This window comes from Alternaria viburni, assembly GCF_023758015.1.
Source record: "Alternaria viburni strain BMP 2772 chromosome Unknown scaffold_21, whole genome shotgun sequence".
NCBI lineage: Eukaryota > Fungi > Ascomycota > Dothideomycetes > Pleosporales > Pleosporaceae > Alternaria > Alternaria viburni.
Genome location: NW_026055790.1, coordinates 481,764 through 495,521, shown reverse-complemented (window position 1 = coordinate 495,521; position 13,758 = coordinate 481,764). Strand labels below are relative to the sequence as shown.

The 13,758-nt window shown below is 53.4% G+C and overlaps 5 protein-coding genes across 5 annotated transcripts; 2 read left to right on the top strand and 3 right to left on the bottom strand.

The window, feature by feature from the left end:
- Positions 1–339: 339 nt before the first annotated feature.
- On the top strand, positions 340–1,985 carry J4E79_008739 (uncharacterized protein; the record flags this gene model as incomplete). Its single annotated transcript, XM_049357593.1, has 3 exons — positions 340–484; positions 542–935; positions 1,103–1,985. 3 exons carry the CDS (start codon positions 340–342, stop codon positions 1,983–1,985), a joined length of 1,422 nt encoding a protein of 473 aa, XP_049208064.1.
- Positions 1,986–2,046: 61 nt separating this feature from the next.
- Positions 2,047–4,175, bottom strand: J4E79_008738 (uncharacterized protein; the record flags this gene model as incomplete). The annotated part of the gene is made up of 2 exons (XM_049357592.1): positions 2,047–4,008; positions 4,056–4,175. 2 exons carry the CDS (start codon positions 4,173–4,175, stop codon positions 2,047–2,049), a joined length of 2,082 nt encoding a protein of 693 aa, XP_049208063.1.
- A 334-nt stretch (positions 4,176–4,509) lies between these two features.
- J4E79_008737 (uncharacterized protein) lies at positions 4,510–5,477 on the top strand (the record flags this gene model as incomplete). The annotated part of the gene is made up of 3 exons (XM_049357591.1): positions 4,510–5,184; positions 5,347–5,352; positions 5,406–5,477. 3 exons carry the CDS (start codon positions 4,510–4,512, stop codon positions 5,475–5,477), a joined length of 753 nt encoding a protein of 250 aa, XP_049208062.1.
- Positions 5,478–6,406: 929 nt separating this feature from the next.
- Positions 6,407–7,390, bottom strand: J4E79_008736 (uncharacterized protein; the record flags this gene model as incomplete). The annotated part of the gene is made up of 3 exons (XM_049357590.1): positions 6,407–6,449; positions 6,481–7,060; positions 7,177–7,390. 3 exons carry the CDS (start codon positions 7,388–7,390, stop codon positions 6,407–6,409), a joined length of 837 nt encoding a protein of 278 aa, XP_049208061.1.
- A 2,415-nt stretch (positions 7,391–9,805) lies between these two features.
- J4E79_008735 (uncharacterized protein) lies at positions 9,806–13,536 on the bottom strand (the record flags this gene model as incomplete). Its single annotated transcript, XM_049357589.1, has 6 exons — positions 9,806–10,318; positions 10,367–12,211; positions 12,261–12,889; positions 12,942–13,256; positions 13,322–13,448; positions 13,531–13,536. The coding sequence occupies 6 exons, from the start codon at positions 13,534–13,536 to the stop codon at positions 9,806–9,808; spliced, it is 3,435 nt and encodes a 1,144-aa protein (XP_049208060.1).
- Positions 13,537–13,758: the final 222 nt, after the last annotated feature.

Genomic DNA, 13,758 nt, shown 5'->3' with positions numbered 1-13,758 from the left:
CAGGCACCCGATGGTCGACTGTGCCCCGTAACGAGATTCCCCGGGCTAGGCTGATATGACGCAGTTAGCGTTGGGGTGACAGTCGACCGTCCACCCAACATGACTCGCGCATCACCCCATTCCATCCCGATCGTCGCTGCAACCCGCATTTCACTAGCATGAACCGACGGGCAGAACCTGGGGTAACAAAGCCATGTGCCGCATGTTGGCATACCCCATAGCCGGGTCATGCAAGACCGTATATATATCCGAGATGTTGACCGATATTTGAAGCTTCCTTGCTGGTTGATCAAAAGACTTTCCTCGACTATTGTTTCCACTGTCATCACGATTGCAACCATGAAAGACGCCGATATCGTTGGTCATGCCATAGCGGAGGTGCTGCCTCAGACCAACAAGTACTGGTTCCAAATTCCGCACTTGCGACGCTTGAACCTGATCTTATTGGTACCTCTACTGTCCTCAGCTGTGGCAGGATATGATGGTAAGTTTAGCTTCGCCACGACGTTGGATACGCATGAACGTTGCTGACACTCAAAAGGCTCGTTGATGAATGGCCTCCAGTCGCTCCCCCAATGGCAAGAATACTTTGGCCACCCCACAGGAGCGCTTCTTGGTCTGGTCAACGCGGCACAGTCTGCCGGCTCCGTAGTCGTGCTGCCATTCGTCGGGGTGCTCTCCGATCGCTATGGCCGGCGCATAGTATTGTTCAGCGGTCTCATCGGTGTAATCATTGCGACTATCATACAAGCAACAGCAACAACATTGGCGCAATTCGTTGTCTCACGAGCTGTCGTGGGCGCTGCGGGAATGTTCGTCGTCCAACCCTCCCCAATGTTAATCGCCGAGCTGGCCTATCCTACGCACCGAGGCAAGTACACAAGTGCTTTCTGGACTATGTACTACCTCGGTGCTATCTTGGCTGCGTGGACAACGTTTGGGACTCAGAACCACTCGGGGAATTGGAGCTGGAGGATACCGACAATCTTGCAGGCTGGATATCCACTAGTGCAGCTTGCATTTTTCTGGGCCTTGCCTGAGTCTCCCAGGTACGAACTGCGAGCGTTGTGTATGGTTTCATAGGCACTAACACGGTAATCAGATGGCTCGTCGCCAAAGAGCGGCAAGATGAAGCGCGACAAATCCTTGCCCGATACCATTCTGGTGGTGACGAACATAGCCCGTTAGTTACCCGAGAGATGAGCGAGATCGTTTACGCCATTCGACAAGAGAGTGCAGCCAAATCGGTACAATGGAGCGCGCTTGTTGCCACCCCTGGCAACCGGAAGCGGCTCTTCCTCGCCGTGTGTGTCGGTGGATTTGCACAGTGGAACGGTATAGGTGTCGTTTCCTACTATCTCACCCTGGTGTTAAACTCCATCGGCATAACGGATCCATTCATGCAGACGCTCATTAATGGGCTGTTGCAGATCTTCAACTTCGCCGCAGCTGTAAGCGCGGCTCTCTTGGTTGATCGACTGGGACGACGAACTCTTTTCCTCTGGAGTGGAATTGGCATGCTAATCTCGTACATTGTCTGGACAGCATGCTCGGCTGTCAATAACGAGGATAACAACAAGGCTGCAGGATATGTCGTGGTGGTGTGCCTCTTCGTTTTCTATTTCCACTACGACATCGCATATACGCCGCTTTTGATGAGCTATCCGACTGAGATCTTCACCTACAGTCTCCGATCGAAGGGCATCAGCTGCGAACTGCTCTCCATCTATGTTTCTTTGGTCATCCAGGCGTTCGTCAATCCGGTCGGCATGGAAAACCTGGGTTGGAAGTACTATATAGTCTTCTGCTGTTTGCTGGTGGTCTTCCTCGGGGTCACGTACTTCTTCTTCCCAGAGACGAAGGGTCGGAGCTTGGAGGAGATTGCTGAGATCTTTGATGGCCCCGGAGCGTCGCCTGATGCAAATCTCGTGGAAAAGGAAGAAAAGTTTGACAAGCAGCACATCGAGGTAGCCGGGGTATGTTAATTGGTAGTTTGTTGTAACCAATAGATTTGGCATAGTGTCTTGGTTCAGACAAAACCGTGCTTCAACCCCATGCAAATTGTGAATCGGAATAGACATTGGGTCTGCTCAATTGTGGCTGTCCTGTGTCATCCATGTCCGGAAGGAAGTCAGACCAGAGTCCCCCCTGCATCAGTACATCAGCCTCAGCATCATTGGCATTCGGCCACATCATGCTGTAGACGTTGTTGATCTGTGTCTGTGGGGACTCCTCGGTAGCATGTTCCAACAGGTCGCCAGCGGGAGTCGCGAGCACATGTGCGTCCTGTCCAGGAATCTCAGATTGTAGGAACGGGCCACAGAGACGTTGAAGTACATTCAGGCAATCCTGAGCACTCGGGTTGATCGATGATAATAGCTGCATAGTGTTCATTGTCCGCCTGATTTGCGTACGCCAACTTGCCGAGGAAGGTGAAGTAGGTTCGTTACGCAAACACACGCAGGGTATGAGCGAAGCCTGGAACAAAAAGTACAATGCGTACCATGCAGACATCCGCGTGGGCGGAGAGCTCGCCCAAAATGTACTGATGGCATCAATGCTCATCTCGGCTTCACGGAGACATCTGGCATATGCTTCTTGCACTGATGCCGGCACATCATTGTCCATGTCTTGCGATCTGGCTTGTAGTACACGGCGAATGACATATGGTCGATACATGATGATCCTGAAGTTGCTCAGCCGCCACCACATAATAGCATGGCTAGTCGCGAATTGAGCGGGCATAGTCGCTCCACGGCGATACCAATCGGGCACTGATGATTGCCATCTGTCTATTACGGTGTCATCGAGACGAATCAACTCCGTAGCGGCTGGAAATGGCATCGATATGACCTTCGTGTATATGTCATTTGTCAGAATGTGGAATTTGGACTGCATGATAACGGCACTGAACGTTGTGACATGGTCCGCCTCGCTCGGAGCAGTGCGTGACAGATTAGTCAAAGCCCTGTCAGGAATGTTCAAAGGCAAATGAACTTCAACATTCTTGTTGGGCCAGGCCAGAGGGCGACCGAATGTGACAGCTGCGCCAATGTTGAAGACAAACATGCACCACCATACGCGTCGGCGGATCTCCATGTTGAGTGGGGTGATGTCCCAATGATGGAACTCCTTGTGTAGTCCTAAACCAATGGCCATATGAAGGGCAAGACCAAGATAGTTGTACCCACTATTTGGCTTGTTCCGTTTCTGCAGGTAGTTGGACATGAGCGTGAGGGTTTGGACAAGGGTGATGTTGCCAATTTCCAAGCTCTCAATCGACAGGTTGGACTTGGCAGCCATGAACAATCTCCTGTCCGTGTCAGCCGGGCCTGTAGCCGTTGTGAAATGGCCTATCGCAGCGATCATAAAAGCGAGCGCATGCCAGCTACGGCCGTTGGGGCGAGGAATGACCTGGGCGTATTGAGCACGGAAGGTGTGTTCCTCCACGATAGGATACGAGATGTGGTAGAGGCCGAAGTAACCGTTGATAGCGGCATCGAGGTCGACGGCTCCTAGATCAAGGCTATCCCATAGATCTGTGTACAGCCAGTGCCCATTGTCCGGGGTAGTTGTGCTGAAGCTGGGCGTGGGTGGCGCTTTCCGCGAAGACTGCTGAGCGTCGGGAAGGAGCAGTCGCAACATGGCAGCACCTGACGCAACACCTAGATAGCCCGCCTCGCTCTCATCCACGGTGAGTGAAGCCATGCCATCGACGACGCGCTCGTCTTCCCCGGGAGAAGTATGTGTATGTGTGCTCGCGGCGTCTGTCTCGGCGGGACCGCTTTCCTGGGATTGTTCATCCCAACTGAAGTCAGCTGGTCCAGAAGGCGGCCCTTCAAGCGAGACTTCAATGGACGGTTCGTCGGCTGTGCCTCTTGTGTTGGCAACATCTTCGTGGGGAGATGGCGCGTCGTCGCCCTGGGCGGTCTCGAGCTGTCGCACACGCGCTTCGGCTGCTTGGACGCGTTGTTCAGCGCGGGCGAGTTGAGCTTGTGATCGACGAAGCTGTTCTTCAACTTGGGTGAGATATTTGCGCGTCAATGGGGTTCTACTGTGCCGTTCGTAGAGACAGTGTCTCCTGTTTCTCTTGCAGGGCCCGCACTCTGGAAGCGTCTTGTCGCATCGCGCTTTCCGTCGGCGGCATTCATTGCAGGCTTGATCGCGGTCTCCATCATCACGTGCGAAGCTGTCGGTGCTGTTCATATGCGTCTGGCCCGCTCATGCTTGAGGGTGATGTTGTGCTGTGCTGGGGTGCGACGGATGGAAGTCGCGGGGTTGAGCTCAGGGTTCACTGACTCATTGATGGCGCCAGAGGCACGTCCAGGCGAGTCATTCCAAACTGTCGTCGATATATCGACAACAGACAAGCTAAGTCTGAAGAGCGTATACATCGGGTCAGTGTCTTTCACTTTCACTGTCGTTTATCTAGTCACAAAAGTCACGCTAGTTATTTTTTCAAATGCTGGAAACTGACATAACCCCCAAATTACCAACACGACACCCGCCATGAGCCATTCTTTACCGCCCACACCCATGGACTTCCGCTTCCTTGATCTACCCGCCGACATCAGGCTCATGGTTTACGAGTTCCTACCGACATGTCTTACGCACAACGAGATCACCATCGAGACGGACAATGAGAGCGGACTTCTTAAGATGAAAACCACGAAAGTCAAGCTCGTTAATATTTGGTATCCCACCACAGTACGCCTCATCTCCAAGATCATCCGAGAAGAAGCTACACCAATCATTGCGCGCACTGCGGCGAAGCGCAATAGCGCACTAGTAGCCGACGGCTTTTCCAAGGTGTCGCGATCGGGCCCTAAACTCATTGTCCTATGTGGAGATCTGGAAGTCATTGCGCGCAAGCAAGGACCTCTTGAGGCAGCTTCGGAGTTTCTGACCTGGTTTTTGGAGGCGCGCAGGACAGGATCTAGCTGCGTGACCGCTAGGCCCGAGAGTTCAGCTTCGGATCCAAATAGCTCGGCTATAATCAACTGGGCGCGTCAAGCTGGTTGGCATTTATCTCAAATGCGACCAAGAGCCAGAGCGATTGACATTGCCATTGACGCCATGCATGTACTGTCGATGGGCCGTCAAGAAACCGTTGCTTCCTTGCTTCGATTCGAGGATGCAGCCGAGCGACCGTATCTGGCTCAACGACGCGACATCCGATTTAGAGTTTGTACAGCGCCTCTAATGTTTGCAGCTCATTCCGTGTCGCAGTATGTTCCATTGCGCGGCCCCTCTCCAGGTGGTAGATTTGGTTACTTTGTCGAGCACTTTGACCTTGAGTACGGAGAATGGATCGAAGCTTGGGTTCCGCAAGACTGCGTTTAGCAGGTCACGGTATGTTTGTGCCGCGTAGTAACTTTGTGTAATGAAGCTGACACAAGGTGCAGACAAGTTACTCTGAATTGCTCCTGCGTTCTGGTATTGCCATGTTAACCGCCCAGCTTGAGGGTGTAACATAAATGTGATAGGATGTAGGGTGTCGCAGAACCTTTACTAGAGACTGTGTATGTATCAGTAGAGAGGAATGTTGCTCAGCCGCGTTGATTTGAAAGGGCAAAAGAATGAGCAGGACTTCAGACCGACATCTTGATGAGAATGACATGTATTGTGAGCTGAGCAACTAGGAGTGACTCATGTTAAGAATGCAGAGCGAACCAACCTCAACGTTGCGATGCCATTTCCCAACCATAAGTCGATTGTCATTGTAGATGACCGTGACCAGCGTAAAAAACATCGCCAACTGTGTCAACGTTGCTTCCACATTCGCCCGTGTAAACAAACCTATGCCTGTTGTGGATTTCCTCATGAGGGGTATCAGCCCGTATGTAGTAATGGTAAGTTATCCTTGACAACGCGGGTACATCGAGCTGACTAGAGTAATTCGAGTAATACTGATGGTGCTCGTCAAGATGCGGACGACCATCATTCAACCATCTAGCCTGACTCGTATTCCAATTGCCGAGCTCTGGGACATTGCCAACAACAAACATCTGGATCCCTGGATCTGAGCGAACCTGGAAGGTCACACGAGCGTGACAGTAGCATTGCGACGTATCGACAGCGTTATTTAGCGGTTCGCCCCAGCTATCGCCTTTGAGACCAGCACGACGATTGATCGTCGTGTTATAGGCGGTGTTCGACCAGGCGAAACTAGAGTTCGACATAGGTGTGCCGTTGTCCCGGCTGAACTGCTCTGGAAACCCATGATCTGGAGATCCGTGATTTTGTACGATCGCTAAATAGCTGTCGGCATAGTCGCGTACGGTAGAGAGGATTGACTTGAACTCTCTGTTGGCTCGAGAGGTGTATAGATCACCACAGCCATAAGTACCAACATGGATCCCCGGTAATAGGTCTCGAAAGAAGGGTAGCGAAGTTTTATCGACACTCAAACTTTCAAGTTCGAGCCATTGGAGTCTGGCCAGGTACAGCTGCTCCGCGGCCGCGAGTGTGGTCACATACCACGGGTTACCGCCGTGATCAGAATCCTCTGGGTATCTTCCAACGGCAACTCCCTGGCCTTGTGCAATGCCATTGTTGATACCGTATAGAGGGCGGAAAGAGTCGGTTACTGTTTTGTGATTGGCCAGGGCTCTGGAAGAGCATGGCTGGAAGGTACTGTTTGTGCAGCCGGCTTGAGGATCGTACGTGTTGATAGAAGAGAGGATAGAGCTCGCGTCTATCCCGCTCCTTTGGTCTTTGGCGTTGAGATTTGCGTGCATATAATTATCGCCCCAGAAACTGCTCATGAAACAGAATATCTGTGGCACGGCAGAAGTGCAGCCGTCGCAGGTTCGGTTCAACGTCTCTGAAAGTGCCAGTCCTTCGACCAGAGCGCGATGTGATGCTGAGAGAGTGAAGAACGAAGAAGCATTCGTCTCTTTCCACACATCAGGACTGGTTCGATTCCAGGACCGAGCAATAATTTCTAGATCATCCGTGATGGTGGGCCATAACGTAGCTTTGACGGTCTTCTGCGCGCGTGAGTACTGTTTTGCGCCTTTTGCTTCCGCAAGTATATGTTTAGCATCGCCTATAAGAGCTGTAGTACGAAGTGCGAGGACATCTTGTTGAAGATCTAACGCAGCTGTTCTTTTCCACGTGTGCAAGTCTTGATAGTTAGCCTTCAGTTAACCATCGAGGGTTCAAAGCACATACGATCTGGATCCGACCGACTCGCAAGCATCATGCCACTCGGGGTTCCCCAAGAGCCGTCAACGTTGCTAAGCATCCCATTCATGGAAATAATCTGCTGAGCTTTGATAGAGTCATCAAGTGAACCGTCCCGCTGCTGGTGATCGATCGAATTGGCGTTTGCATTGACGAGGAGCGACGTGGCCGAAAGCACACGAAGCAGGAAAGCGGCCTTCATGTTGAGTGCTGCAGTAGTAGCAATACCCAAGACCAGGATAACTCGTGCTGAAAGTCTCGTAACAACTCCGATGCGTTATGAATGGCAGCGTTGCGATGGATCGATGGAATGTTTCGGTCTGATGCGTCAACAAACAAGTCCGGGCTGCAGATGACATCCACGCTCTTTGCGACAGCCTCCGCATCATCCATGCTTGCCATGTCAGTCATCGCTATGGGCAAGAGCTATGACACATTAGCAACCACTCCCATCGCGCCTCATAGTTGTGGAAGCCGCATTGGGACGCGATCAACACGGGATTGAGCGAGCCAGTGTCGAAGAAATTATTGCAGTAATGCGAAATGCACTCATTTGAGTCTCAACGATAAGCAAGGACGGAGTCATAGTGTATTGAGATGAGTGGTGCCGGTGGTGAAAGACGCGAAGGTTCGTGTCCAAGGTAGCTCGTCCACGGGTGTCTTCGCTCCGACCAATGACGTCAGGTCGTGGCGTTGACGCGTCTGGCGTCGCGCGTGCCTTACTATCAACCTCCCCTACACCTTCACTAGCTATGCAACTGCGCAATTCGACATTGACACACTTCCGCTCTCTGTTATTGATAGCTTCGGTTTCAGGCGATGCATGCGTCAGTCATGGAGACGCAACGATCGTCCAGCACGACACTCAACCTACGTTGATCACGTCTCCATGTTAAGCAAGTCATGGAGGCTGCCTATCAACCAGTACTTCAACTTCGTTTAGTAGCATCGAGGTGAGATCGATGCGCAAATCATGCTTGCAAATTCACAATACTTTGACCACCACGTTCTGGTCATAGCAAAGACCTTGACCACACTAGGTGTGGCTACGCATCTACATGAATATCATCAAAGTAGAAGTATGCAGCATATTCGCATCTACTTATGCAGCGTTGAAAGCACGTATGCAACACCGATTCTAGTCACATCTCGTAACTCCGCGTTCGGAGAGCAATGCTATAGTTTGGAACACACGTGGGTAACCAGAATCCACTTCTCGACCCTGAAACCAACACTGTGGAACGAAAATGCCTCTGCTCGCTTGTAACGGTGAAAGACGATCTCATCTTACTGTCTCACTCATCACAAACTCCGAGTTCTTCTAATGAGACAGATAATCACCCGCCTAAAACCAGACTACAGAGTCACACCTGGGCAACATCAGCTACCACACCAACAAATCCTACAGCCCGCGCATCCCGGCACAACTATGGGCCCAACAGAACCACCTCCCTCGCTCCCGTCGTCAGGAAAACCCACATCCTCACCACCGCCAGCCTCCATACCGCCAAAGCCCTTCCCCCTACTCTCCCTCCCCAAAGAACTCCGACAAAAGATATTTACCCACCTCGTCCCCAGAACCCAACACCACACCATCCCCCTCAAATCCGGCCCACACCACCTTACCTTGGTAACAACCACAATCCCCGGCATCTCCCTCCTCGCCACAAACCACCAAATCCACACAGAAGCATCCTACATCCTCTCCCCGCACCTCTCCTCCATAAGACACTCCGCCCCCACAATAATAATACACGCAGACCACATGCTGGGGGTGATAAACCTGCACGACTCCTTCCGTTTCCAACCCACATTCTGGACCTTCCTCTTCCACCGCATAGAACCGCGAAGACGAGACTTCACAATCCGTTCTATCCGGCGTTACCGAGAGGGCGGAATCACGTCCGAGCAGCTAGCCAAGAGGCTCAGGATGTGGACTCTCAATTCGACGCCAGATGTGGGCGTGCTAGAAGCAGTAACAACATTCATCCTCCGAATCCTTTCCTACATAGCGACATGCATCCCCCCACCAACCCTCCACACCTACCCCCCTCTCAACATCCTAATCGACATACCCGTGTCCTTCACCGGCGGCCCCATCACAGCAACCACCTCCCTCCCCCGCAGTATCGCGTATCGGATATTCTTCCCTGCGCATCCTTATCTGGCTCGCTCGCGGCCTGGCCACACAAACCTGTCTTGGTTGCTGCAACGCATGGTGTATCATGCGTGCTGGGCGTTTACGTGCCGCCGCGCGACGACGGTGTGTTTGAGTATCAAAGTGAGGTTTTTGGATGGGGAGGGTGGGGTGTTAAGGGGTTGGGCTGGGGGAGCGGAGGGGTGGGGGATGAGGGAGGCTGTGGTGCATAAGAGTGTGCTTAAGGGGGTGAAGAGTGCGGGGATGAGGGGGAGGGGGGTTGTTTATTATGGGGGGTTGGGGGTGGGGGATTTAGTTTGAGGTGCACGGGCAGGATGGGATGTTGGGAAGGGGGTCACTTCAATGTTCTAGTCAGTGTGGAGAGATTGCTGGAGTGATGGTTCTAACAGAGATCCAAACTTGCATAATTAGGATGGGTATACGGACAGCCCAATCTACGTACGATTATTGCAATCTCAATCATAGTACAAAGCCGCCGGTTGTGACTACCTTCCAGCTGCGCACGGGATGCGTATCTTCCAATTCTACACACCACCAGAGTACCTCTTTTGTCTTGTCGATTTGCCCACTCTCCTCGTAGGCCCTAGCCATCGCGTACCACGCTTCCGAATAGTCCCAGCCGGCGCCGAGCTTTGTGAGAGTGGACAGTAAACCAAATGCGCGGTCACGGGCCGCTAGACGGGTGAGCGTGGGTGATGAGAGCTGGTTCTCTACCGACGGTGTGTGAGAGGTTAGGTATTGTGTCTTCGATGTCGACGTCTTTGTATGAATTGAAGAGGCCGATGACTGTAGCGGAGCGGAGACGGTGTCGGTGTTGGCAGGCTCCAGCGGTATGACCTCGCTGTAGATATCCAAAAGGATGTTCGATAGACCAACGATGGCCTCGGGGTGGTCTGGGAAATGTTGTAGAGCGCGCTCAAAGTCTGCGCGAGCTTCATGCTTCATCGACTGGGCTACAAGCTGTTCTGCGCGCTGTAGCAATGTCAGTAGAGGTAACATCGAAGATATTGGGAGACTTACAGCAGCGAACACATCCGCCCATAACTCCTCCACACTCTTGCCTCCACCCCACCCCTTGTCCGCGAGCGCCTTTGCTGTTGAGTGCTCCAATGACACTTCTGCTTCAAATGTCTCCACTAGCTTCAATGCCTCAGCAACAGCTTCCCTAGCATCCTGGAACATGTGCGCTCTTGCATATAATCCAGAGATGAAGATCCATATGCTGACCAGCAACGAGACTTTCTGACGACGTTCTTGGATTTTGGAAAAGTGGGGATCCGCAGGTATGTAGTCAGCATGTGGCAGGCGCGAAGGCAAGCGAGTATCCTGTCTGGGGGGTTGCTCTTCGTGACCCAGAGGCGGAGAGGAGTGATCTAGGTTATGGGCGACGGGTGGAAGTGGTGTGTCACCCTTTTCTATCGACTTTCCTGGAGAGCTGGGATTGGAAATGCGTCGAGGCGATTTTGAGTTTGCAGTGTTACTGCGTGCACGAGTGCTGTTTGGAACGTGTTCTGGAAGCGGTGGTACCTCTGGAACAGTGTCTTTGCCGGCCTGGCCATCATCCTGCTTGTGGTGGTGGAACAGATGATGTCGATGATGACCGTTAGTAGGAGCTGCGCCGTTGTCATCAGTGACTTGAATCGCAGGAGGCACTTCCGGTTGTGTGGTAGCTGTCTTGGAGCTGACCACAGATTTACTTCGATCAACATTTTCTTGCTGAGTCGTTCTGACTGACCCTCGTCCGCGGAAGATACTACCTCGTGTGCCCGAGGCGGTCTTTGGAGGCGCCAGCGACGCAGGTTCGGGTGGAGTCTTGACTTTGTCAGCTGCCGGATCGCCGAACAGTCGACCGTACAGTGCAAGGAGCTCGTCACATCCGTCAACCGCAGCGGTGGCACCATCGGTGATCTCAAGAAGAGACAGCTGCGTCATCTTGATCTGCAGTATGTTGCTCTTTTCGAAACGCTCCATGCGATCGACAATACCAGATTCAAGAGGCTCTTGACCGGCAGCCTCTTGGAGGTGTTCGCTTCGGAATGCGCCCGAGTCACGGCCGAACAGGACAGCAGGATCGCCAAATTGTTCGAAAGCCGCCTCGCATGCCTTCTCAGCAGCGGTAAACTCAGACCGTGACGTCAAAAGCAGGGCAAGAAGATGCCACACGGGTATCAACTTGCGTTCGCGTCCATATTCAGTGGTGATGCCATCCGACAGAACTCCGTCTACACTGACCGTCGTGCCCTTTGTTGCTGGAGAGAGTGCACGCTTAGCGATTTTGATGGCACCGAGGATGTCCCTTGTTTCCGCGAGAACCAAAGCGAGGGCGTACAGAGCTTCCACATTATGTTCGTCGCCGAGATTAGGTGAAAGCGACTTCCTGAGGTACTGCACAGCTTTGGCCTGGATCGTGGCCCGTGCCTCAACCTCGTACGTGAGCCGTGCCCAGTGTGCTTGACTGATGCCAATGGCGCAATAGGCGGCAGCTAGGGCCGTGGGTTCGACGAAAGATGTGCTCGAAGCAATTGAGCGGGTATCAGACGTTGAGTGAAGGTGATCTGCCTGCTCCAACCAGTGCTCGATACTGTGAGCAATCTCGAGAGCCTTTTCGGCGTCATGCCTAGATCCCCATCTACAGAGCATCCTGATGGCCTCGGCGGAAGTCCTCAAAACCGTGCTGTCGTCGTCAATGCCAGCCTCGAGTTCGCCTGACTTTTCCGATCGATCCTTGTTCCGCGTGATGATCTCGACATAGGAGTCGTAGGCTTTGTATGCCAGTTCAGGCTCGGCTAGAGATGCGTGGACAACGAAGAGGTTGCGCAGGATCTGGGTCGAGTGGTACGTCTTGGTGGCTGCTCGATAGAGGATCTAGATGTTATTAGTCACTGGATCTTCTCGGGGCAGATGAGTAACTTACATCAAGCACGCCTCGCGCGACACCCTCTTTCCCTCCTTCGCCTAGATCATCGTCGCTCCAGGTGGGACCGCAGAGGAGGCGCCAGTTGTCCATGACGGAGTCCACCCACGTTTCGACTTCATGATTGGTCTCACTGGCTTTGGGAAAGTGTGTCTCTCTTATCAACAGGTTCTCGTAGACAGCTTCGACCCGTTTCAGCTCCGCCCGCTGCCGTAATCGAGCGTCTGACTGGGCGGTAGGCGTTGGCTTCTCTTGTATGATGGGCGTGGAATCGGGTTCGTAGGCGAGGTCATAGCGGAGGATGGTTGATAGCGAGTCGTAGTAGGCCTTCCACGCTAATCTTCGATACCGTGCTGAGTTACCCACGTCTGATGCGGCGTTCTTGGAGGTTGCATCCCAGAACTTCGCCCAGTAGCGGTAGGTGCGCAGAGCCTCGGACGCGTTGATTCGCTCGCTGAGGCCCGTGGACTGGTCGGACAGCTGACAGAGGCGGACGAGGGACTGCTCTCCCCACATCTTGAACTGGGCCGATTCGGTGTTCGGGGTGGTAGTGGTGGACAGCCAGGGTATTATTGACGAGTAGATGGTGGCTGCCTCACCAATTGCACCTGTCTTTTCGAGCGCGGAGCCTAGATTGCGTCAGTTCCGGAGCCAGAATGAGGTCACACAGTGTAGCTGTACCTTTGAGAAATGTGCCCTTGACCAGACACACCCGAGACCAGCCACTCAAGGTGCCTGCTTCGCCCGACAGCTGGGTCGCGACTGCCCCAAAGTCCTGTGGAAGCCGCGCCACTGCCAGTCCCGGCTCGTCCAGCACGTAGTGGGCCCAGCCGAGGCAGACGTTGGCCTGGAAGGCGTCTTGACCCTGCGTGCCATCTTCTTCGATTGTTGCGAGCAGCGAGGGTATGATCTGTGACAGGCCGGTGGTAGAGGCGGCAGAGGAGGCGGTCGAGGGCCTCTTGGTGCTGTGTGCGGCTATCTGGGCGTCGGAGCGCGCTGTGAGGGTGAGGCCTTGGGTCGCCGTTAGCCCTCAGAAAGACCAAACAGAGAGGTTTGCTGACATCGTCGGTGCGGCGCATGCTTCTCGACCTTGCGACACAACTCAGGCACGTCGGCCCATCGTCCGGCGCATCGTGCCTCGTCCAGCTGCTGTATGTAGCGCTTGGCCTTTTCGCTCTCAGGGGGGGTCTGTAGGTCCTGTAAGCTACCGTTGTTGAAGATGACGTTGCTTCGGCGCCAGGGGAGAGGGAGGACAGCAACCTCGACATACCACCATGGTGCTAAGAATATGCCTTTGGCTCTGGACAGGGTCGCGATATCTGTAGAATCATGTTCGACGAGCAATACTGAATGCGACGACGCCGGCCATGGCTGTACACATGTCACTGACCGACTGCACAAGTCCCACTCTTCTGTGCAGTTGGCCCGCACATCCCTGCAGCTCTAGCGCGTGCGGTCCGACGCTAACTCCGGGCCTTGAACTTTTTTCTACCAGCCA